The sequence below is a fragment of the Stigmatopora nigra genome, chromosome 1 (assembly GCF_051989575.1).
Source record: "Stigmatopora nigra isolate UIUO_SnigA chromosome 1, RoL_Snig_1.1, whole genome shotgun sequence".
NCBI classification, from domain to species: Eukaryota; Metazoa; Chordata; class Actinopteri; order Syngnathiformes; family Syngnathidae; genus Stigmatopora; species Stigmatopora nigra.
Window position 1 is genome coordinate 1,867,501 of NC_135508.1, and position 22,229 is coordinate 1,889,729.

The following is a 22,229-nucleotide window of genomic DNA, read 5'->3' on the forward strand; positions in this document are numbered from 1 at the left end:
GTATTATAAGGTGCACTGTATTATAAGGCGCACTGTATTATAAGGCGCACTGTCTTATAAGGCGCACTGTATTATGAGGCGCACTGTATTATAAGGCGCACTGTATTATAAGGCGCACTGTCTATTTTGGAGAAAATGTAAGACTTAAGTGCGCCTTATAGTGGTGAAAATAGGGTAATTGCCATTGACTTCCAGGTACTAAGCGCTCACTACTTTACAGTCACCTCTAGAGCCAGCCATTGTTGATGTTTTGGATTTTTTGGTATAAAATCTTGCAGTGGGGGAGGAGCTATATGATGAAAGATGTTGTAAACTAAGATGGCATCTGCATATTTAACAGTATTGTTTCACTTAAGGCGTTTGTGTTTTTTTAATATCCGACAGTGGAGGTTTTTGGTTTTCTGTTTTTTTCCATATATAAGGCACACTATATAATAAGGCGCACTGTCTATTTTGGAGAAAATTTAAGACTTTTAAGTGCGCCTAATAGTGGTGAAAATACGGTAATTGCTATTGACTTCCAGGTTTGAAGCACTCACTACTTTACAGTCACCTCTAGAGCCAGCCATTTTTGATGTTTTGGATTATTTTACTATAAAGTCTAGCACCGGGGGAGGAGCTATATGATGGAAGGTTTTGTAAACTAAGATGGCATCTGCATATTTAACAGTATTGTTTCAGTTCAGGCATTTTTTGATTTTTTAATATCCGACAGTGGTGGTTTTTCATTTTTGGTTTTCTGTTTTTTATCCATATATAAGGCGCACTGGATTATAAGGCGCACAGTCCATTTTGGAGAAAATTTAAGACTTTTAAGTACGCCTTATAGTCGTGAAAATACGGTACTCGCATATTGTTTTTAAATTGTGACGCTCGTTTTGCCTGATATGGAATTGTTTTGCCTAATGGAGGTTCGTTTGCTTAATTTCCAGTAGACATAAATAGATAGGTAATAAGAGTTGGAGTTATTCTGTAATACTATTATATATGTGAGTATTTAATCATTTTGTATAAGACCTCCTTCAATTTGTGTTCCTGTTTACTGGAATGCAGACCTGGAAGGACGTTTACAAAATTGCTAATGCAGCGTAATGGCTATCCAACAAACTTGACGATTACTCGCATATTGTCGTAAATCCTGATGCTCTTTTCACTAGTTTTTGGTTTTGTTTTGCTGAATGGAGGCTAGTTTGTTTAAATTTTTGAGTTGCGACCTTAATTGTTATTAATGAATACCTGATATGCGATAATTTGGTGCAGTTGTTCCTTCGTTAATTTGTCCATTCATTCATTAAATAATTCATTCATTCATATTTGGTTTATGGGCCTATATTATTTTTCTGAAAATGTGAATAAAGACATTATTTTTCCATACCCCCCCTCTCTGAAAATGACTTTGGATTCACATATTATCTCAGAAATACCATTGACGAAGTTTTTTTTTTTAAAGTAACACATTTGTACTCCCTATTAAAACCATTAACATGGAGGTAAAAAATTGTGAATCAGGGGGGGGGGGCTTATACGAGAGAAATTGTCAAATTCAACGACTTAAAGGCAGTTTTAAAGGTGCGTCTTATATACAGTGAGTGGCTTATATGCGAGAAAATACCATATCACATCAAACCAGTGCATAGTATGTAGTAGCAAGATCCCTGAAAGGTGAAAGTGGAATTAAAAAAATACAATTACCACAATTCGATCATGAATTCCAATCCAGGTACGGACAAAACTTCCAGCACCTGCATTAATTACTTGTCGAACTACTTCATTCTCGAGTGCATTGTGAATTGAAACCAGATTTCCACCAAGGAGGTTGCAGAAAGTCTAATGGATTGAAAACAACCATTGAATGAATATTAAATACAAAAATTACAGCAACACAACAATATATATGTATATATTTATATATATAAAAAATATTGTACCTCAGCAAGAGAAAATCTTAAAGGCTCATTTATAAACCTGATACAGCGGCAGTCCAGACGAGTCCAGTCCGGAGGGCATTCTTTATCTGGAACATATTTTAGAGCAAATAAAAGTTGAAGACAGTAAAAAAAAACTTGAGTACTCCGACTGAAGCTGAACGTTGTGAGATATAATTAAATTAAATGTGTCTACAATTAGATAATTACTTAAATACATGAATAAATAAGTAGCTGAAATGTGATTGGTTAGATTAAGGAGTGTCAAACTCGGGTTGGTGCGCTTCTGATTCGTGTGGGCCGGACAATTTTAGATATAATATTAAGATATTTTTTTTAAAGAAATGGATTAAAAGAAATGGATTAAAAGCCTGGAATATTCTGTTTTTTATAGATCTAAAAAAATGTTTATTTGAGCTTTTTTTTTAATATATTTTTAGATTTTACAAAATAATTTTTGAACTAAAAACACAGAAATTGATTAAAAAATGACAATTATTGATTTAAAAGGGGAAAAATCAGGAAATGTTATACTTTTCATTTGAATTTGATCCTAAAACAAAAAGTCGGCACTCATAATTTTCTTTCTCAGGCCGAACAAAATGATGCAGCGGGGCAGATTTGGCCCCCGGGCCGCCACTTTGACACATGTGGGTTTGATGCTTAAATATGAAAACACACATCTGGAAGCAGTGCAAACAGGTTGGAAAAACAATGAAAGGAAGCTAACAGATAATTTGGAATTATATAATAAGTATTCATGAACAAAACATAATTAACATCAGTCTATGATTCAGATATGTTTTTTAGGCCAGCAGAGAAGGCTTTGCAGGCCCTGACGGTCCACCACTAATTAAGAGTCTATATAATCAGCCTAGCATGAATGTTTTTGGAATGTGGGAGGAAACCAGAGTACTTGCAAACTTCACACAGGTGGAGCGACCTGGATTTCAAACTCGCACGCTACCCGGCCATCTTCCTCCATACAGAAGATTAAAAGGATTATGAAATCCAGAAAACATGTGCATAATTCACATTTATCGCTTCAGGGTTAGACGTCACTACCAACCCTGCCAACAGCCTACCTTGTCATTAGTTTAATTCTAGTGTTATAACTATTTCCTCATTACGCATATCAGTTGCGTTGTTATGACTTTTATTGACACTTTAATTATCATGGATAAATGCCAGTGGGTCAAAAATAAACATGACGATTAAAGATTGTTGAAAAACAAATTGTCATATTTATAAATAGTCCTTTCAACTATAACTATAACTATAGATATAACTATAACTATAGATATAACTATAACTATAGATATAACTATAACTATAGATATAACTATAACTATAACTATAACTACAACTACAACTACAACTACAACTACAACTACAACTACAACGACAACGACAACGACAACTACAACTATAACTATAACTATAACTATAACTATAACTATAACTATAACTATAACTACAACTACAACTACAACTATAAGTATAACTAGGAACTGATTAATATAAGAGAATAATATTTATAGTTGGTGAAAACGATGATGTATCCCTACGCCTGCGAGAAGGCCTTGGGGTCGCCAAATCGGATTCTGATTGGTTAAAGTTTTAACAGTTTTATCGACGTTTTTTTTTTTAGGAAGCAGAACATACAGAACTGAGTGTGTAGACCACAAGGCAGATTTCTGAACCTGGCAACAAATAGCTGAAATGTGATTGGTTGGATCAAGACCTGGATTAAAAGCCCTGAATATTCAGTTTTTTATAGATATAAAACAATGTTTATTTTAGCTTTTTTTTTAAATGCCTTGGTAATGTCAACTCGATTTCATGTGGACCATTTTAAATATCATATTTACATATTTTTTTTATATATGGATTAAAATAACTGGATTAAAAACCTTGAATATTCCGCTTTTTATAGATTTAGAACAATGTTTATTTTAGCTTTTTTTTAAATGCCGTGGTAACGTCAACTCGATTTCATGTGGGCGGCACCATTTTATATATGAATAAAATATCATATATCTCATATATATTTAATATCATATTTAGATTTTTTTTTACATAAATGGATTAAAAGAACTGGATTAAAGTCCCTGAATGTTCCGTTTTTTATAGATATAAAACAATTTTTATTTTAGCTTTTTTAAAATATATTTTTAGATTTTACAAAAAGATTTTTGAACTAAAAACACAGAAAAAAATGATTTAAAAAATGACAATTATTGATTTAAAAGAGGGAAAATCAGGAAATGTAATATACATCTATACTTTTCATTTTAATTTGATCCTAAAACAGAAAGTCGGCACTCATCATTGACTTTCCTGGGCTACACCAAATGATGCGGCGGGCCAGATTTGGCCCCCGCACCACCACTTTGACAACATCAATATATATATATATATATATATATATATATATATATATATATATATATATATATATATATATATATATATATATATATATATATATATATATATATATATATATATATATATATATATATATATATATATATATATATATATATATATATATATATATATATATATATATATATATATATATATATATATATATATATATATATATATATATATATATATATATATAGACAGACAGACAGAGAGACAATTACTAACCTCTATATAAGACAGAAGCCCGCTGTAAGAAAAAAGAAACACTGATTAAATGATCAGTCATAATTTATGAACCATGTTAAAAACACTAGAGCTCACATAGGCCAGATTTAGAGATTCATTCATTCCTTTTCTGATCCACTTTAATCCTCATTAGAGTTCCGTTAACACACTAACCAAAGTTAGACAATGACTGTAAAATGTAGTTTTCAAGACATTTAAAATAAATACTTATACGTACAGTTTTGGTTAACATCCCACTGATGCCAAACAGCAGCAACAAAAAGTGAAGAGAAAACGTCATCTGTCAAATTAAAATATATTTCAGCAATAGAATTTCACATTTGGGTTCATAATCATATAAAATGTGTTAATTTAATAGTACTGAACTATATATATTTGTTCATGTAAAAATCAGTTGCCAGGACATCATAATTGTACATTGAAAAAATTACCATAAAAAATGATATAAAAAAAAAGAAATATATATATATATATATATATATATATATATATATATATATATATATATATATATATATATATATATATATATATATATATATATATATATATATATATATATATATATATATATATATATATATATATATATATATATATATATATATATATATATATATATATATATATATATATATATATATATATATATATATATATATATATATATATATATATATATATATATATATATATATATATATAATATATAAAAGATCTTACCTTTACCATTGTTCAATTCAACCGACAACCAACCAAAGAGTCTCTCTGCGTTTTTTCTTTTTATACACACAATGTTTTTCTCTTTTGTTACGTGGAACTATGGATACACCCACAAAGGAATTTTAACAACCTCTCATAACTACTTATTGTTTCTGAGTTAATTACACAATGTCACAAAAAAATGAAAATTGGGTACTAATAAAAAGAAAACACTTTGATGCAAATAGTTCCTTTCAAACCTTAATCCAAAACATTCGCTTTCCTTTTAACACAACAAAACCAAAACTCAACAATATCCATTTTTTCCCACACATCAAATTTAAAGCCTATGAGGCGCATGTGTCAAAGTGGTGGCCCGGGGGCCAAATCTGGTTCGTCGCATGATTTTATGTGGCCCGGGAAAGTAATCATGAATGCCGACTTTCTGTTTTTAGGATCAAATTTAAATGAAGAGTATAGATGTATATTACATTTCCTGATTTTCCCCCTTTTAAATCAATAATTGTCATTTTTTAATCTATTTTTTCTGTGTTTTTAGTTCAAAATCATTTTGTAAAATCTAAAAATATATTTTAAAAAAGCTAAAACATGCTATCCGCCATCAAATGCATGTTATGCTATCCGTCAGCAAACCCATGTTATGCTAGCAGATGAAATTAAAACAAAGAGTATAGATGTATATTAAATTTCCTGATTCTTCCCCCTTTTAAATCAAAAATTGTCATTTTTTAATCTATTTTTTCTGTGTTTTTAGTTCAAAATAATTTTGTAAAATCTAAAAATATATTTTAAAAAAGCTAAAACATGCTATCCGCCATCAAATCCATGTTATGCTCTCCGTCAGCAAACCCATGTTATGCTAGCAGATGAAATTAAAACAAAGAGTATAGCTGTATATTAAATTTCCAGATTTTCCCCCTTTAAATCAATAATTGTCATTTTCAATCCATTTTTCTGTGTTTTTAGTTCAAAAATCATTTTACAAAATCTACAAATATATTTAAAAAAAGCTAAAATAAACATTGTTTTAGATCTATAAAAAACTGAATATTCAGGGCTTTTAATCCAGTTCTTTTAATCCACTAAACACCACAAAAACAAATAATCCTGGACTTTCGCAAAAACACAGCACAGATCTGACCCCACTCCTTATAAATGGCGTACTATACGTAAACAGGGTCCAGTCCTTTACATTTCTGTGGGTCCACGTCATGGATAAACTCTCCTGGTCTAGATACACCAACCAAGATTATAAAGTTTGAATAGGACCATCCTAGTAACCTCCAGACATATTTCAGAAGTAGTTGCCGCAATGTAAAGGTCATCCACATACTGTAAAAAGAACAGTACTTTGAGTTAAGTCAGGTTTTTAAACAGGTTTTTCAGACTGATCAAAAATACTAGGGGAGTTTTTAAACCCTTGTGGCTGGCACAGATACTGCATGTGGACACCGCTATAGGTGAAAGCAAAGTACTGTCTAGCCTAGGGGTGGGCAAACTTTTGAGTCGGGGGGGGGGGGGGGGGGGCATTTTGACGTTTCTAAAAATATGACAGATGGGGCGGGTCAGCACGAGATACGATACATATAAAAAAGTGCATCCGTTAACAGTACATATGAGACATAAACAGAAAAAAGGACTAAAGTATTAACATACTCATCACTCATCATAAAAAGTACAAAGTAAAGTAAAAAGTACAAAGTAAAGTAAAAAGTACAAAGTAGAGTAAAAAGTACAAAGTAAAGTAAAAAGTACAAAGTAAAGTAAAAAGTACAAAGAAAGTAAAAAGTACAAAGTAAAGTAAAACGTATGAAGTCCAAAGTAAAGTATAAAGTCCAAAGTAAAGTAAAAAGTATAAAGTCCAAAGTAAGGAAAAACGTACAAAGTACAATGTCAAGTAAAAAAGTACAAAGTACAATGTCAAGTAAAAAAGTACAAAGTCAAGTAAAAAGTACAAACTCAAGTAAAAAGTACAAAGTCAACTAAAAAGTATAAAGTCAAGTCAAAAGTATGAAGTCAAGTAAAAAGTATAAAGTGCAAAGTCAAGTAAAAAGTATAAAGTGCAAAGTAAAGTAAAAAGTATAAAGTACAAAGTAAAGTAAAAAGGAATGTATTAAGAAATATTAAAATGTCATTTAAAAAAGAGATAGAAGGGGTGTAAAAACACCAAAAACAAATAAGAGTGGACAGAACTACTGTTACTGGCTTCCGTGTGACGGCGCCATCTAGGGAGAAAAAAAATAAAAAATAAAATAAAATAAAAAATAAATAAGAAAAATTAAAAAATAAATAAATGATAGTAACCTTACCATAAAATTAAAATAAAAAAATATAAAGTAAAAATAAAAAAATATTTTAAAAAATTCAAATTATTTGGACAACGTCGACGGGCCGGATTGAAAAGCCTAACGGCGCATATGTGGCCCGCGGGCCGTAGTTTGCCCACATCTACTCAAACCCCTAACCCTCCTGGCAGACGCTACAGGTCTCACAAAACAGGGACAAATGGACTCAAGGACAGCCATCAGGACTCTGAACTTGCGGTAGCACGACAACAATCCCTTCTGTGTAATATAACTTCAGGGTCAGGTAACATGAAAGACGTTAGGTGGTGATCTTTTAGTAGATTCTTTAAGATTTTAGTCACTAGAATGGAATTTTACAGAGACGCCGCCTACAGGAATTTACAATAACAACACTTTAAGGCGTGCGTCATCTACTTTTGTATCAACGCCTACGCTTGAGTCATCGCTATTTTCAAATCACGTCATCTTGTTACAGCAATTAAGACACAAAAAAATGCATTTTAATCAAGAACTCCAAATTCATTCAAAAATGTTGTTTGAAATGAATAATACCCCAATTAAGTCGTTTTTGGCAAACATTTACCTTTATTTTTCCTTTGTAGTTTGTCTATTATTTCCTATAAAACTTTTTAATCAATGTTTTTTTTAATAATTACACATAAAATAAAAATGTAGTTACATTTCTACCAATTATCTCGTTCAACATCAAAAAGATAAAAACAATTTACTGTTCATTTCAGACAAAAAAAATACTGTATTTTCATACTTGTAGAAAGAAAACAATCTTTTTTTATATTAATTTGTCAAATTGTTCAAATTCATGTATTCATTTTCCTCCTAGTTTTAATTTTTAGATAATAACACTTTATTGTCAATTGGAAGGCTAATTTTGTCAAAAAAAAGACCCAAAAAGTATTTTTCATCAAAAAGAGCTTTATTGGAAATAGCAAAAAATGACAGGATAAATCGGTTTAAAAACATAATTCATCTTATAATATGACAAAAGTATAAGGACATTGTACTAATTTATGTACTTATTTATTCTCATTGGATTTGCTAGCAAATTTATTCAACAAAAACTGCAATTTTTCTAATTTATTTGGCATGTCTTTAACATTGAAGACATATTTTCCAAATTATTTACATAACATTATTGATCATTTACTTTGTAATTTCCTAATTTAGGCTCTACTATTTCAGATAAAAATGTGAAGTAAATAAAACAAAATTCAATTTTCTTATACAGTAATACCTTGACATACAAGTGTTCCAACATACGAGAAATTTGAGACACGAGGAAAATTCGGAGCTAATTTTTGCCTTGAGATACGAGACAAATTTGAGATATGAGCACACCAGATGGTTCCCGATTGTGAGTCGGTGGTAAATTGGAACAATAAAGATGTTTTTCCGTTGTAACATCCTGTTTTTGTTTTTTTTTAGGATGAAAACGGATTAAATTGTATTTAGTTCATTTCTATGGGAAAATTTGACTTGAGATACGAGTAAATTGACATACTAGCTTGATCCCGCAGTCAGCTTGTATCTGAAGGTATTACTGTATTTGAACTGTGTGGATTAACATTACACATTAAAAAATGTAAACAAGATTTTCAGAATGCAAAATACAATTATAAAGCAAAGCCGTGATTGGCCGGCCACTGCTTATCACAACACATTTGCGTCTTTTAAGAAGCTGAGCAGGAAAAGGGTTTCTCACCGCTATAGGCAATTGTGTTATTAAGATATTCCTGCCACAAATTGAGCAAAAAAAACGCTTTTTTTTTTTTTGCTGTGCTGGTTGTTAAGTCTTCTTTTCTGGTTCTCTTATGTGAAAATGTTAACTGCGCCTGGAAAAGTTTTTGAATTGTGTAGCTATTTTTAATTGGGCTGTTGTAGTGAATCTGTAACCACAGACTGAGCAGGAAGACATTGTTCTCCAATGTGGGTTAATAAGTGTTCTTTGACGATTCTCCTTTGGGAAATTGTTTGACCACAAACTGAGCAGGAATATGGTTTTTCACCAGTGTGGGTCTGTACATGTCTTTTTAAGTGTACCTTTTGTGTGAATGTTTGGACACAAACTGAGCAGGAATAGGGTTTTTCACCTGTGTGGCTTCTTGTGTGGAATATTAAGTGTACCTTTTGTGTGAATGTGTACTTGTGTGAGTTTTTAAGCTTTTTTGGGGTGTGAATGCTTGACCAAAAACCGAGAAGGAAAATGAATTTTCACCAGTGTGGGTTCTTGTGTGCATTTTTAAGCTTTCCTTTTGTGTGAATCTTCGACCACAAATTGAACACGGGGATGGTTTGTCACCAGTGTGGGTCATTACGTGTTTTATTAAGCATCCCTTTCGTGTGAATCTTTGACCGCAAACTGAACACGAAAATGGCTGTCAACTTGTGTGTGTTCTAGCATGATAATCTAATTTTTGCTTTTGGGAAAAGGCTTTACCGCAAACTGAACACGAAAATGGCTTTTCACCCGTGTGTGTTCTAGCATGAGCCTTTAGGTTTGACTTTTGAGAAAAGGCTTGACCACAAACTGAGCATGAAAATGGTTTTTCACCAGTGTGGGTTCTTGCATGAAGAATTAAGCGTAGCTTCCGTGTAAATCTTCGACCACAAACTGAACACGAAAATGGTTTTTCACCTGTGTGGGTTCTTGTATGATATTCTAAATGTCCCATCTGTGTGAATCTTTGACCACAAATTGAACACGAAAATGGCTTTTCACCTGTGTGTATTCTTGCATGACAACTTAAGTTTGGCTTTCGAGAAAAGGCTTTACCACAAATTGAACACGAAAATGGTTTTTCACCAGTGTGGGTTCTTGTGTGGAAATGTAAGCTTGCCTTGTACGTGAATCTTTGACCACAAACTGAACACGAAAATGGTTTTTCACCAGTGTGGGTTATTGTGTGGCTTCTTAAGGTTGCCTTGTGTGTGAATGCTTGACCACAAACTGAACACAAATGTGGCTTTTCACCTGTGTGTATTTTTGCATGACAATTTAAGTGTACCTCCTGTGTGAATCTGTGACCACAAACTGTACACAAAAATGGTTTTTCACCTGTGTGTATTCTTGTATGACGATCTAAGTATCTCATCTCTGTGAAGATTCGACCACAAACTGAGCACTCAAATAGATTTTCACCAGTGTGTATTTTTGCATGATGATCTAAGTATCTCATCTCTGTGAATCTTCGACCACAAACTGAGCATGCACATGGTTTTTCACCTTCGTATGTTTTTAAATGTGCCTCCACAGTACTTGTTTTACCTAAAACTGATCCTGAAACTGTTTCTTCACCTATGTGTCTACTTGCATGTCTTTTTAAGTTGTGTTTCTGTCTGAATACTTGACCACAAACGGAACACGAAAATGTTTTTTCACCTGTGTGGGTTCTTGTGTGCATTTCAAATTGTCTCTTCTGTGTAAATGTTTTACCACAAACTGAACGTGAAAATGGTTTCTTCTCAATGTGGCTCCTCATATGTCTTTTCAAAGAAGACGATCTACCAAAACTTCGCCCACACTGAGCACATTTGTAGAGTTTGTCGCCACTGGGATTTTTCTTAACATCTTCAACATCATCATCTTCAAAAAGCAATTCTGTTGAGCTGCCGCTCAGAAGCTCCGCCCCTCCGTTGGCCACGCCCAGATCATCTTCACTCTTGAAAGGCTCACCAGTTGACAATTTGACACATTCCTCATTTTTGATTGGAGGTTGTTCCTCCATTTTGCACTGTTGAGGGAACTCTGGCTCCTCCTCTTTAATTTGGGGCCATGCTGAGGCGTTTTCAGGCTCCGCCTCTTTGCTGGCCACGCCCAGATCTTCCCTTTTCACTGACTCACCTGGTGACCAGGTGAAATGATCTTCCTCCTTTTTGATTGGAAGTTGCTCATCTCTCATTTTTTGTTGAGGGAAGCCTGCAAAGACACGACAATAAATGATGAAACATTTTCAAATTAAAATGACTGAATTTTTTGTTCAGAAATGAAAAATAATTCATCACACAAATGTAGGTCACCCTATGAAAGCCATGTTTTACCACACAAGTCCCATATGCCTAAACATTTATTTTTTTATGGGGTATGCGTAATGACATAGATCACAGGTGTCAAAGTGGCGGCCTGGGGGCCAAATCTGGCCCGCCTCATCATTTTGGGTGGCCCGGGACATTAAATGCAGAGTGTTGACTTTCTGTTTTAGGATGAAATTAAGAGTATAGATGTATATTAATTTTCCTGATATTCCCCACTTTTAAATTAATAATTGTAATTTTTTAATCATTCTTTTCTTTGTTTTTAGTTCAAAAATCATTTTGTAAAATCTAACAATAGATTTTTAAAAAAGCAAAAATAAACATTGTTTTAGATCTATAAAAAACTGAATATTCAGGGATTTTAATCCAGTTCTTTCAATTCATGTATATCATATATATCAATATATGATTGTCATTTTTTAATTATTTTTTTCTTTGTTTTTAGTTCAAAAATCATTTTGTAAAATCTAAAAATATACAAAAAAGCTAAAATAAACAGTTTTAGATCTATTAAAAAACGGACTATTCAGGGCTTTTAATCCAGTTCTTTTAATCCATATACATTAAAAAAATGAACATATTATATCTAAAATGGTCCAGCCCACATGAAATCAAGCTAATGCAGCCTGCGAAACAACCCGAGTCTGACACCCTTGACATAGGTCGTACATATATTTTAAAATAACATAAATGAAATTGTCCAACCCTAGGCTACCCTCTATGTTAAAGACTTAATACTCACAGTTTTGCAAGTGTGATGAGTCATCGTAGCAAGCTGATGGTGGAGCCATGAGATAGTCTGCTTGGGATTCTTCTGTTGAGCTGCTGCCACTCAAAGGCTCCGCCCCTCCACTGGCCTCACTTGGACCTTCATCTCCATCACTCAATGGCTCAACAGCCCACAGAGGGACGTCCATCCCTTCCTCTTTAACATATGGAAGGTCTTCCTCCATCTTTATGAGGGGATGCTGTTGCTCCTCAATGTGGAATTTCCCAGCAGTAATAAAATACTCCATTTGTTCCTCTTTAATGCATTCATATTGTTCATTCTGTTCATTTTTCACTGGAGCCGACTCCTGGCGCTCAGTTTCATGCACTTGGCTAACATCTGAAACACAACGATCAAATCTTATTTCTTTATTTGTAGTCTTATATCCCTAAAACGATTCACCAAAACACAAACGCTAGTCCCAAGCCTAACATACACTAGCACCTGGCATAAAAAAAGGCTAGCAGCTATCATAACATAAGGTATGATGGCGGATAGCATAACATGGGTTTCCTGGCGGATAGCATAACAAGGGTATGCTGGTGGATAGCATAACATGGGTATGCTGGCGGATAGCATAACATGGGTGTGCTGGCGGATAGCATAACATTGTAAAATCTAAAAATAGATTTAAAAAAAGCTAAAATCAACATTGTTTTGGTTATATAAAAAACTGAATGTTCAGGGGTTTTAATCCAGTTCTTTCAATCCATTTATTTAAAAAAAAATCAAAATATTATATCTAAAATTGGCCCGGCCCCACATAAAATCGAGTTGACGTTAAAGCGGCCCGCGAACCAACCCGAATACGATTCCTTGCCATAACACAGTGCTTCTCAATTATTTTCTGTTAGGCCCCCCCCTAGCAAGATGAAAACTATTCGCCCCCCCCCCCCCCGCACTTCCCACCGTGACTATAAATAAAATCATTTTATAAAATTGTTATAAGTACAACATTTTATCCTTATTAACATTAAAGAAAAGGAAAAAAAGAAAGAAATATAGTCAAACTTACAAAGAATAACTTTATTAAATCTTGTTTTAAGTCTGCAACAGAAAAGATTTTAAGTGCATCAATGCCTGAAATAAAAAAAATAAATGAGAGCACCACTGCCAGCTACTGTAGTGGATGCGCAATTACACTTTATACTAGTACGGCCAAATAAAATCCTGTTCCCCAGGGTTACACGCCCCCCCCCCCCCCCCCAGGTATCCCCCCCTCCCCCCAGGGGGGGGGCGCCCCACTATTTGAGAAGCACTGCCATAACAACAAAAAAATGCGGGAACGCAGCCAATCTGGCAACTCTCGCTGCACTGGGGGACGCAGCGCCTGTATGATGTCACTCACGGAAAATGTTATACAATTAAACGATCACCAAAATTCAACTAACCTTCAAGTCTGTGAAGAACAACTTTGGCATACATAATTTGACCAAGAGTCAAATGAAGGTGACGCAAAGGCTCCATTTTAACGCTTAAAATTGTTGTTGTCGCCATTTCTTTGACAGGCACACACAAGGCTAAGCTAGCTCTTTCTGATACATTGCATTGCATGATGGGTAAGACATTGCATGATGGGTAAGACAACGCCCCGCCCCTCCACGTCATAAAGTCCAAACGTGAAAAAAAGGGAAACGAACATATGACGCTTTTTTTTTTTTACATGAAACCGATTCTTCAGAGTAATATTAGTTAAAACATTCATGAATTAAGAAGTGGGTTTGTCAACAATAAGTCTTAATGGATTAATCATTTGACATGCATTACTATACTAACCAGCATTGGTTTGTACTGAAAAAAAATAATAATAAACACCACTCACCATTTTCCCAGCTTCTTTATTATTGCCACTTTGGTTTCAAATGAAATGGTTTGCCTCTTCTTTGCACCTCCCTCTCTTTTCAGCCTTTCACTTTTCAGTCTTTCACTTTTCACCAACCATATTGAATAATGGATGCACAAGATATTTTATGATAGAAATGAAAAAGGTTCTTTACGTCATGCACTTCCGCACTGCAACGAACTGGGTAGAAGAAGGTAGATGCTGGGTGAGGTAAGTTCCCACAGCGCCAGGCGTCGGTATTAGCGGCGGAAAGAAGTACTACTCGGAAAAAGGCGCGCAATACAAAATCGAACTTACAAACATTTTTTCGACATAAACGCAATTTACAGACATGTTCGTATGTACCGTTTGCTCGTAAGTTGAATGTTCGTAAGTATGGTGAGCGTCTGTATTGGATCGGTTGGAACGAAAACCTTGCATCCATGGCGGCCCTCAAGGACCGGTTTGCACACCCCTGTAAAGTACATTGAAGCATTCACATCTTCTCAGGTAGGTATAGAGACCTTTAGAAGAAAGTATGGGGAATGTAGACAATTTTCATTTTTGGATAATTGGAATTGGATAATAATAGTAATAAGTGCAAAATTGTCTGGGTGGGAAGTTGGAGACAAGCCACAATAACATGCGATATGTAAAATCCTACCACAATCCTTCTCCATTAGCTAGCAAGGCTATAAACTTGTTTTCAAACTATTTCACAAGATGTATATATATATATATATATATATATATATATATATATATATATATATATATATATATATATATATATATATATATATATATATATATATATATATATATATATATATATATATATATATATATATATATATATATATATATATATATATATATATATATATATATATATATATATATAAACACAATGCAACATTTAAAGCAAATGTCCTTAAAATTACCTCGCTTTTTCTCAAAATGTAGCTTTTCTAACTAAATTCGAGCTCATCTCTTTACGTTGTGCCATTCAGAGACCAAATTTAACATTATTACCTTCCTCTGTCTAAAATCTGAATTGAGAACTTGGCAATTTGACGTATTTAGACAGTAGAGGGCGATAATGCTCCAGTACGTTGGCTACCAACAACCGTAAAACCTCAAGAAGAAGAAGAAGAAAGACGAAGAAGAAGACGCGTTTTTTTTTCTACGCGGCAATGGTTTTAACTTTTAGTTTGTACGCCTCTATTTCCTCCTCAATTTATCCGAACTTAGATTAAACGAAGCCAAAACTCGACAACATGCCTAACATTAAATACTTTGTGGACTCGAACATTAGTCCATTTATCTTCAATCCGTTTTGGGAGACGTACTTTATTTAGCCTAGCCTAGCCGGCAACTAACAAAGGACCACGTTCTCTACCAGTACGTCGTCAAGCGGACACAAAAAGTGTGAAAAATGTCTATGAGAACGACGCCGGTTGCGGAAAAGTTTCAGAAGGAACTTTATGGCGTGAAAAAGGATCTCTCATGTCCTCAACTTTCCATTGTTTGCAAAATGATGCAAGCAAAAGTTGTTCTTCACAAACTCGAAGGTACGTTCACTGGTTTATCATAGACCACATGGGCAAACTACGGACCGCGGGCCATCATACCTTATGTTATGCTGCTATCCGCCATCATACCTTATGTTATGATAGCCGCTAGCCTTTTTTTTATGCCAGATGCTAGCCTATGGTAGGCTTGGGACTAGCGTTTGTGTTTTGGTGAATCATTTTAGGGATACAGGACTACAAATAACGAAATAAAATTTGATCGTTGTGTTTCAGATGTTAGCCAAGTGCATGAAACTGAGCGCCAGGAGTCGGCTCCCGTGAAAGATGAAGAGAATGAACAATTTGAATACATTAAAGAGGAAGAAATGGAGCATTTTATTACTGCTGGGAAATTCCACATTGAGGAGCAACAGCACCCCCTTATAAAGATGGAGGAAGACCCTCCATATATTAAAGAGGAAGGGATGGACGTCCTCATGGCTCCACCATCTGCTTGCTACGATGACTCATCACACTTGCAAAACTGTGAGTATTAAGTCATTAACATAGAGAGGAGCCTGGGGTTGGACAATTTAAATTATATTATAGTAAAATATATGTACGACGTACGTAAAGAGTGTCCGACTCGGGTTGTTTCATGGGCCGCATTAGCGTCAACTGGATTTCATGTGGGCTGGACCATTTTAGATATAATATTTTCATTTTTTAATATAAATGGATTAAAAGAACTGGATTAAAAGCCCTGAATAGTCCGTTTTTTAATAGATCTAAAACAATTTTTATTTTAGCTTTTTTTTTGTATATTTTTAGATTTTACTAAAGGATTTACGGACTAAAAACAGAAAAAAATGTTTAAAAAATAACTATCATTGATTTAAGAGAGAAAATCAGGAAATTTAGGGTATAGATATAATATTTAAATATTTTTTTAATTGGATTAAATCAAAAGCCCTAAATATTCATTTTTTATAGATATAAAACTGTTAATTTTTTTGTAAGGTAAACATCTAATAATCATTTGTTTTTCATTTCAAATGGAATCATTTTTAATTTAAATTATATTCAATATTAAAGTGGAAAACCGAAAATATTTTTATATACTTATTTTTAGATTTTACAAAATGCGTTTTAACCTAAAACACCAAATGAAAAAAAATGGATAAAAAAATGAAAAATGAAAATCAGACATAGGCATTGTCGTCATCATTGACTTGACAAAAAGCCTAGTAGTCATCAAACCCTCAGCAGCGTATGACGAAATTGTATAGTGCTTCTCCACAAGTTCGTCTTCCCAGGCCAGACACATTTATGACATTTATTTATGACATATTCATACTTGTTAGCTCTCCGCCTTGAGCGCCACAACTACTACTACTACAGCTCCATCTAGTTGATGTACACGACCCCTACTACCACGACTTCAGCTCCATCTAGTTGATGTTCACAACCCCATATTACTATTACAGCCCCATTTTGTGGATCTATAACACGACCCACTACTACCACTACAGCTCCATCTAGTTGATGTACACAACCCCTACTACTACTACCACTACAGCTCCATCTAGTTGATGTACACAACCCCTACTACTACTACCACTACAGCTCCATCTAGTTGATGTACACAACCCCTACTACTACTACCACTACAGCTCCATCTAGTTGATGTACACAACCCCTACTACTACCACCACTACAGCTCCATCTAGTTGATGTACACAACCCACTACCACTACTACTACTACTACCACTACTACAGCTCCATCCAGTGTATGTACACAACCCACTACTACTACTACCACTACCACAGCTCCATCTAGTTGATGTACACAACCCCTACTACTACCACCACTACAGCTCCATCTAGTTGATGTACACAACCCACTACCACTACTACTACTACCACTACTACAGCTCCATCCAGTGTATGTACACAACCCACTACTACTACTACTACTACCACTACCACAGCTCCATCCAATGTATGTAAACAACCCACTACTACTACTACTACCACTACCACAGCTCCATCTAGTTGATATACACAACCCCTACTACTACTACCACTACTATAGCTCCATCTAGTTAATATACACAACAACTATTACTACTGCTACAGCTCCATCTAGTTGATGTACACAACCCCTACTACTACTACTACCACTAAAATAGCTCCATCTAGTTAATGTAAATGAAAATCAGACATAGGCATTGTCGTCATCATTGACTTGACAGAAAGCCTAGTAGTCATCATACCCTTAGCAGCGTATGACGAAATTGTATAGTGCTTCTCCACAAGTTCGTCTTCCCAGGCCAGACACATTTATGACATTTATTTATGACATATTCATACTTGTTAGCTCTCCGCCTTGAGCGCCATTTTCCGGCGACTACAAGTTGCCTCACCGATGCCAACAAGAATAAGATGGATCACTTACCTCTCAGTCTTTATACTTACCCTCCCTCAGTCATCCTGTGGAAGGTAGATCTGCACCAAACGACCTTCCTGTTACTTCAATTCGACTTGACTTAATTTCATAGTAGGGATATGTGTAGTCGTCACGTCACGTGTTGCTGCAAATGTGCAATTAATTTAAAAAGGGTTTCATGTGGGCTGGACCATTTTAAATGTAATATTTTCATTTTTTAATATAATTGGATTAAAAGAACTGGATTAAAAGCCCTGGATAGTCAGTTTTTTAATAGATCTAAAACTGTTTATTTTAGCTTTTTTGTATATTTTTAGATTTTACAAAATTATTTTTGAACTAAAAACAGAAAAAAAATATTAAAAAATGACTATCATTGATTTAAGGGAGAAAATCAGGAAATTTAATACACATCTATACTCTTCATTTTAATTTGATCCTAAAACAGAAAGTCAACACTCTTGATTTACCGGGCCGCCCAAAATGATGAGGCGGGCCAGATTTGGCCCCCGGGCCGCCACTTTGGCACCTGTGATCTACGTCATTACCTATACCCCATAAAAAAAAAATGTTTAGGCATATGGGACTTGTGTGGTAAAACATGGCTTTCATAGGGTGATCTACATTTGTGTGATTAATTATTTTTCATTTCTGTGGCCAAGAAATTCAGTCATTTTAATTTGAAAATGTTTCATCATTTATTGTCGTGTCTTTGCAGGCTTCCCTCAACAAAAAATGAGAGATGAGCAACTTCCAATCAAAAAGGAGGAAGATCATTTCACCTGGTCACCAGGTGAGTCAGTGAAAAGGGAAGATCTGGGCGTGGCCAGCAAAGAGGCGGAGCCTGAAAAGGCCTCAGCATGGCCCCAAATTAAAGAGGAGGAGCTAGAGTTCCCTCAACAGTGCAAAATGGAGGAACAACCTCCAATCAAAAATGAGGAATGTGTCAAATTGTCAACTGGTGAGCCTTTCAAGAGTGAAGATGATCTGGGCGTGGCCAACGGAGGGGCGGAGCTTCTGAGCGGCAGCTCAACAGAATTGCTTTTTGAAGATGATGATGTTGAAGATGTTAAGAAAAATCCCAGTGGCGACAAACTTTACAAATGCGATCAGTGTGGGAGAGGTTTTGGTAGATTGGCTTCTTTGAAAAGACATATGAGGAGCCACGTTGAGAAGAAACCATTATCATGTTCAGTTTGTGGTAAAATATTTAAATACAGGGGAAAATTGGAAATGCACACAATAACCCACACAGGTCAAAAACCATTTGTGTGCTCAGTTTGTGGTCAAAGATTCACACGGAAGGGAAGCTTAAAAAAACACGGAATGACCCACACTGGTGAAAAACCATTTGCCTGCTCATTTTGCAATAAAGCCTTTTCTCGAAGGCAACCCTTGAAAGCGCACATAAGAACCCACACTGGTGAAAAACCATTTTTGTGTTCAGTTTGTGGTCAAACATTCAATCGGAAAGGAACCTTAGATATTCATGCAAGAACCCACACTGGTGAAAAAAAATTCGTGTGTTCAATTTGCGGTAAAGCCGTTTCTAAAAAACAACGCTTGGATGAGCACATAAGAACCCACACTGGTGAAAAACCTTATTTTTGTTCAGTTTGCGGTAAAGCCTTTTCTTACAAGTATTATTTACAAACACACAAAAGAAAAACCCACACTGGTGACAAAACATTTTCGTGTTTATTTTGCGGTAAAATATTTTCTTATCTGCATGATTTACAAATACACAAAAGAACCCACATTGGTGAAAAACCATTTTCGTGTTCAGTTTGTGATCAAACATTCAAAAAGAGGAGCAATTTAGAAAGGCACGTAAGAATCCACACTGGTGAAAAACCATTTGCATGCTCAGTTTGTGGTAAAACATTTTCAGAGAACGGAAACTTAAAAAGACACATAGTGTGCCACACTGGTGGACAAACATGTTTGTGTTCAGTTTGTGGTAAAGCATTCACACACAAGGAAAGCTTAAAAAGACATGCATTAACCCACACAGGTGAAAAACCATTTTCCTGTTCACTTTGTGGTAAAGCCTTTTCTCGAAAGAGCGTTTTAGAAATACACAAAAAAACACACACAGGTGAAAAGCCATTTTTGTGTTCAATTTGTGGTCAAAGATTCACACAGAAGGGAGGTTTAAAAACCCACATAAGAACCCACACTGGTGAAAAACCATTTTCGTGTTCAGTTTGTGGTAAAACATTCAACGAGAAGGCAGCCTTAATTGTTCATACAAGAATACACACTGGTGAAAAACCATTTGTGTGCTCAGTTTGTGGTAAAGGATTTCCAGATAACAGAAACTTAAAAAGCCACATATTGACCCACTGTGATGTAAAAACATTTTCCCGCGCAGTTTGCTTAAAAGAACCCGTATTAACCCACACTGGGGAACAATGTTTTTCTGCTCAGTCTGTGGTTACAGATTCACTACAACAGCCCAATTTAAAAACAGCTACACAGTTCATAAATGGTTTCCAAGTGCAGTTAATCTTCCAACATGTTCAGATAAGAGAACCTGAAAAGAAGACTTAACAATCCGCACAGCAAAAAAAAAGCGTTTTTTTGCTCAATTTGTGGCAGGAATATCTTAAAAAAACACAATTACCCATATCGGTGAGAAACCCTTTTCCTGCTCAGCTTCTTAAAAGATGTAAATGTGGTGTGATAAGCAGTGGCCGGCCAATCACGGCTTTGCTTTATAATTGTATTTTGCATTCTGAAAATCTTGTTTACATTTTTTAATGTGTAATATTGATACACAGTTCAAATACAGTAATACCTTAAGATACAAGCTTACTGCAGGATCGAGCTAGTATGTCAATTTACTCGTATTTCAAGTCAATTTTTCCCATAGAAATGATCTAAATACAATTTAATCTGTTTTCATCCTAAAAAAAACAACAGGATGTTACACCTCTTTATTGTTCTAATTTACCACCGACTCTCAACATCTTTATTGTTCTAATTTACCACCGACTCACAATCGGGAACCATCTGGTGTGCTCATATCTCAAATTTGTCTCGTATCTCAAGGCAAAAATTAGCTCCGAATTTTCCTCGTGTCTCAAATTTCTCGTATGTTGGAACACTTGTATGTCAAGGTATTACTGTATAAGAAAATTGAGTTTTGTTTTATTTACTTCACATTTTTATCTGAAATAGTAGAGCCTAAATTAGGAAATTACAAAGTACATAATCAATAATGTGATGTAAATAATTTGGAAAATGTCTTCAATGTTAAAGACATGCCTAATAAATTTGAAAAATTGCAGTTTTTGTTGAATAAATTTTTGCTAGCAAATCCAATAAGAATATTGAGTGTTATTCAAACATGATACATTTTAATGAAAAAAATTGATATATTTAATCTAGGACAGCCATGGGCAAACTACGGCCCCCAAGCCACATCCGGCCCGCCAACATTGTCCAAATAATGTTTATTTTTTATTTTTTCTCCAAGATGGCGCCGTCCCGCGGAAGCCAGTGGCAGTAGCTGTGTCCACTCTTCTTCTTTGTTTTTGGTGTTTTACAGCCCCTCTATTTTTTTTAAATGACATTTTAATATTTCTTAATATACATTCCTTTTTACTTGACTTTGTACTTCATACTTTAATGATGAATGAGGATGATGTTAATACTTTAGGCCTTTTTTTCTTTTTTTTGTTTCATATTTACAGTTAACGGATGCACTTTTTTATATGTTTTCTTGTGCTGACCCGGCCCATCTGTCAAATGTTTTAAATCAATATGGCCTCCAAATGTTTGCCCACCACTGTCCTTACCCATGGGTGCCATTGCTGAAAATTTCCACAAGACCACGTCTGTGCAAAATACATTCCATATTCCACAAAAAAGCAAACTAATATAGAAGAAGAAGAAGAAGCAAGACTCTTTGGTTAAACGGTGTATATTGGATCGATTGGAACGAAAAAACAGGGGCCGCCAAAAACCGGTTTGTCTTCATGAG

The 22,229-nt window shown here is 34.6% G+C and overlaps 3 protein-coding genes across 3 annotated transcripts in view; 1 reads left to right on the plus strand and 2 right to left on the minus strand.

The window, feature by feature from the left end:
• LOC144214455 (galactose-specific lectin nattectin-like) overlaps nt 1-5,376 on the minus strand; it is a 6,783-nt gene extending 1,407 nt beyond the window's left edge. Inside the window, exons 1-5 of the mRNA XM_077742834.1 lie at nt 5,331-5,376; nt 4,825-4,887; nt 4,587-4,608; nt 1,929-2,014; nt 1,693-1,827 (exon numbers count right to left, since the gene is read on the minus strand). Of these exons, the coding sequence (XP_077598960.1) occupies nt 1,693-1,827; nt 1,929-2,014; nt 4,587-4,608; nt 4,825-4,887; nt 5,331-5,339 (315 nt within the window). The 5' untranslated portion in view covers nt 5,340-5,376. The remainder of the gene's footprint in view (nt 1-1,692; nt 1,828-1,928; nt 2,015-4,586; nt 4,609-4,824; nt 4,888-5,330) is intronic.
• Nucleotides 5,377-9,725: 4,349 nt separating this feature from the next.
• LOC144214012 (uncharacterized) lies at nt 9,726-14,004 on the minus strand. Its single transcript, XM_077742713.1, has 3 exons — nt 13,847-14,004; nt 12,429-12,794; nt 9,726-11,570 (listed from the first exon to the last, which is right to left on the minus strand). Exons 1-3 carry the CDS (start codon nt 13,950-13,952, stop codon nt 10,033-10,035), a joined length of 2,010 nt encoding a protein of 669 aa, XP_077598839.1. The 5' UTR covers nt 13,953-14,004; the 3' UTR covers nt 9,726-10,032.
• A 1,388-nt stretch (nt 14,005-15,392) lies between these two features.
• LOC144206193 (uncharacterized) lies at nt 15,393-21,169 on the plus strand. The gene is made up of 3 exons (XM_077731001.1): nt 15,393-15,851; nt 16,086-16,337; nt 18,960-21,169. The coding sequence occupies exons 1-3, from the start codon at nt 15,716-15,718 to the stop codon at nt 20,792-20,794; spliced, it is 2,223 nt and encodes a 740-aa protein (XP_077587127.1). The 5' UTR covers nt 15,393-15,715; the 3' UTR covers nt 20,795-21,169.
• The last annotated feature ends 1,060 nt before the right edge of the window (nt 21,170-22,229 follow it).

Bases quoted from the DNA above. Each gene is read 5' to 3' on its own strand.
- LOC144206193 (XM_077731001.1), top strand. From the start codon at position 15,716: ATGTCTATGAGAACGACGCCGGTTGCGGAAAAGTTTCAGAAGGAACTT. The intron at 15,852-16,085 runs GTACGTTCACTG...GTTGTGTTTCAG, and splicing joins TGTTCTTCACAAACTCGAAG to ATGTTAGCCAAGTGCATGAA. The intron at 16,338-18,959 runs GTGAGTATTAAG...GTGTCTTTGCAG, and splicing joins CTCATCACACTTGCAAAACT to GCTTCCCTCAACAAAAAATG.
- LOC144214012 (XM_077742713.1), bottom strand. From the start codon at position 13,952: ATGGCGACAACAACAATTTTAAGCGTTAAAATGGAGCCTTTGCGTCAC. The intron at 12,795-13,846 runs GTTAGTTGAATT...GTTGTGTTTCAG, and splicing joins TGTTCTTCACAGACTTGAAG to ATGTTAGCCAAGTGCATGAA. The intron at 11,571-12,428 runs GTGAGTATTAAG...GTGTCTTTGCAG, and splicing joins CTCATCACACTTGCAAAACT to GCTTCCCTCAACAAAAAATG.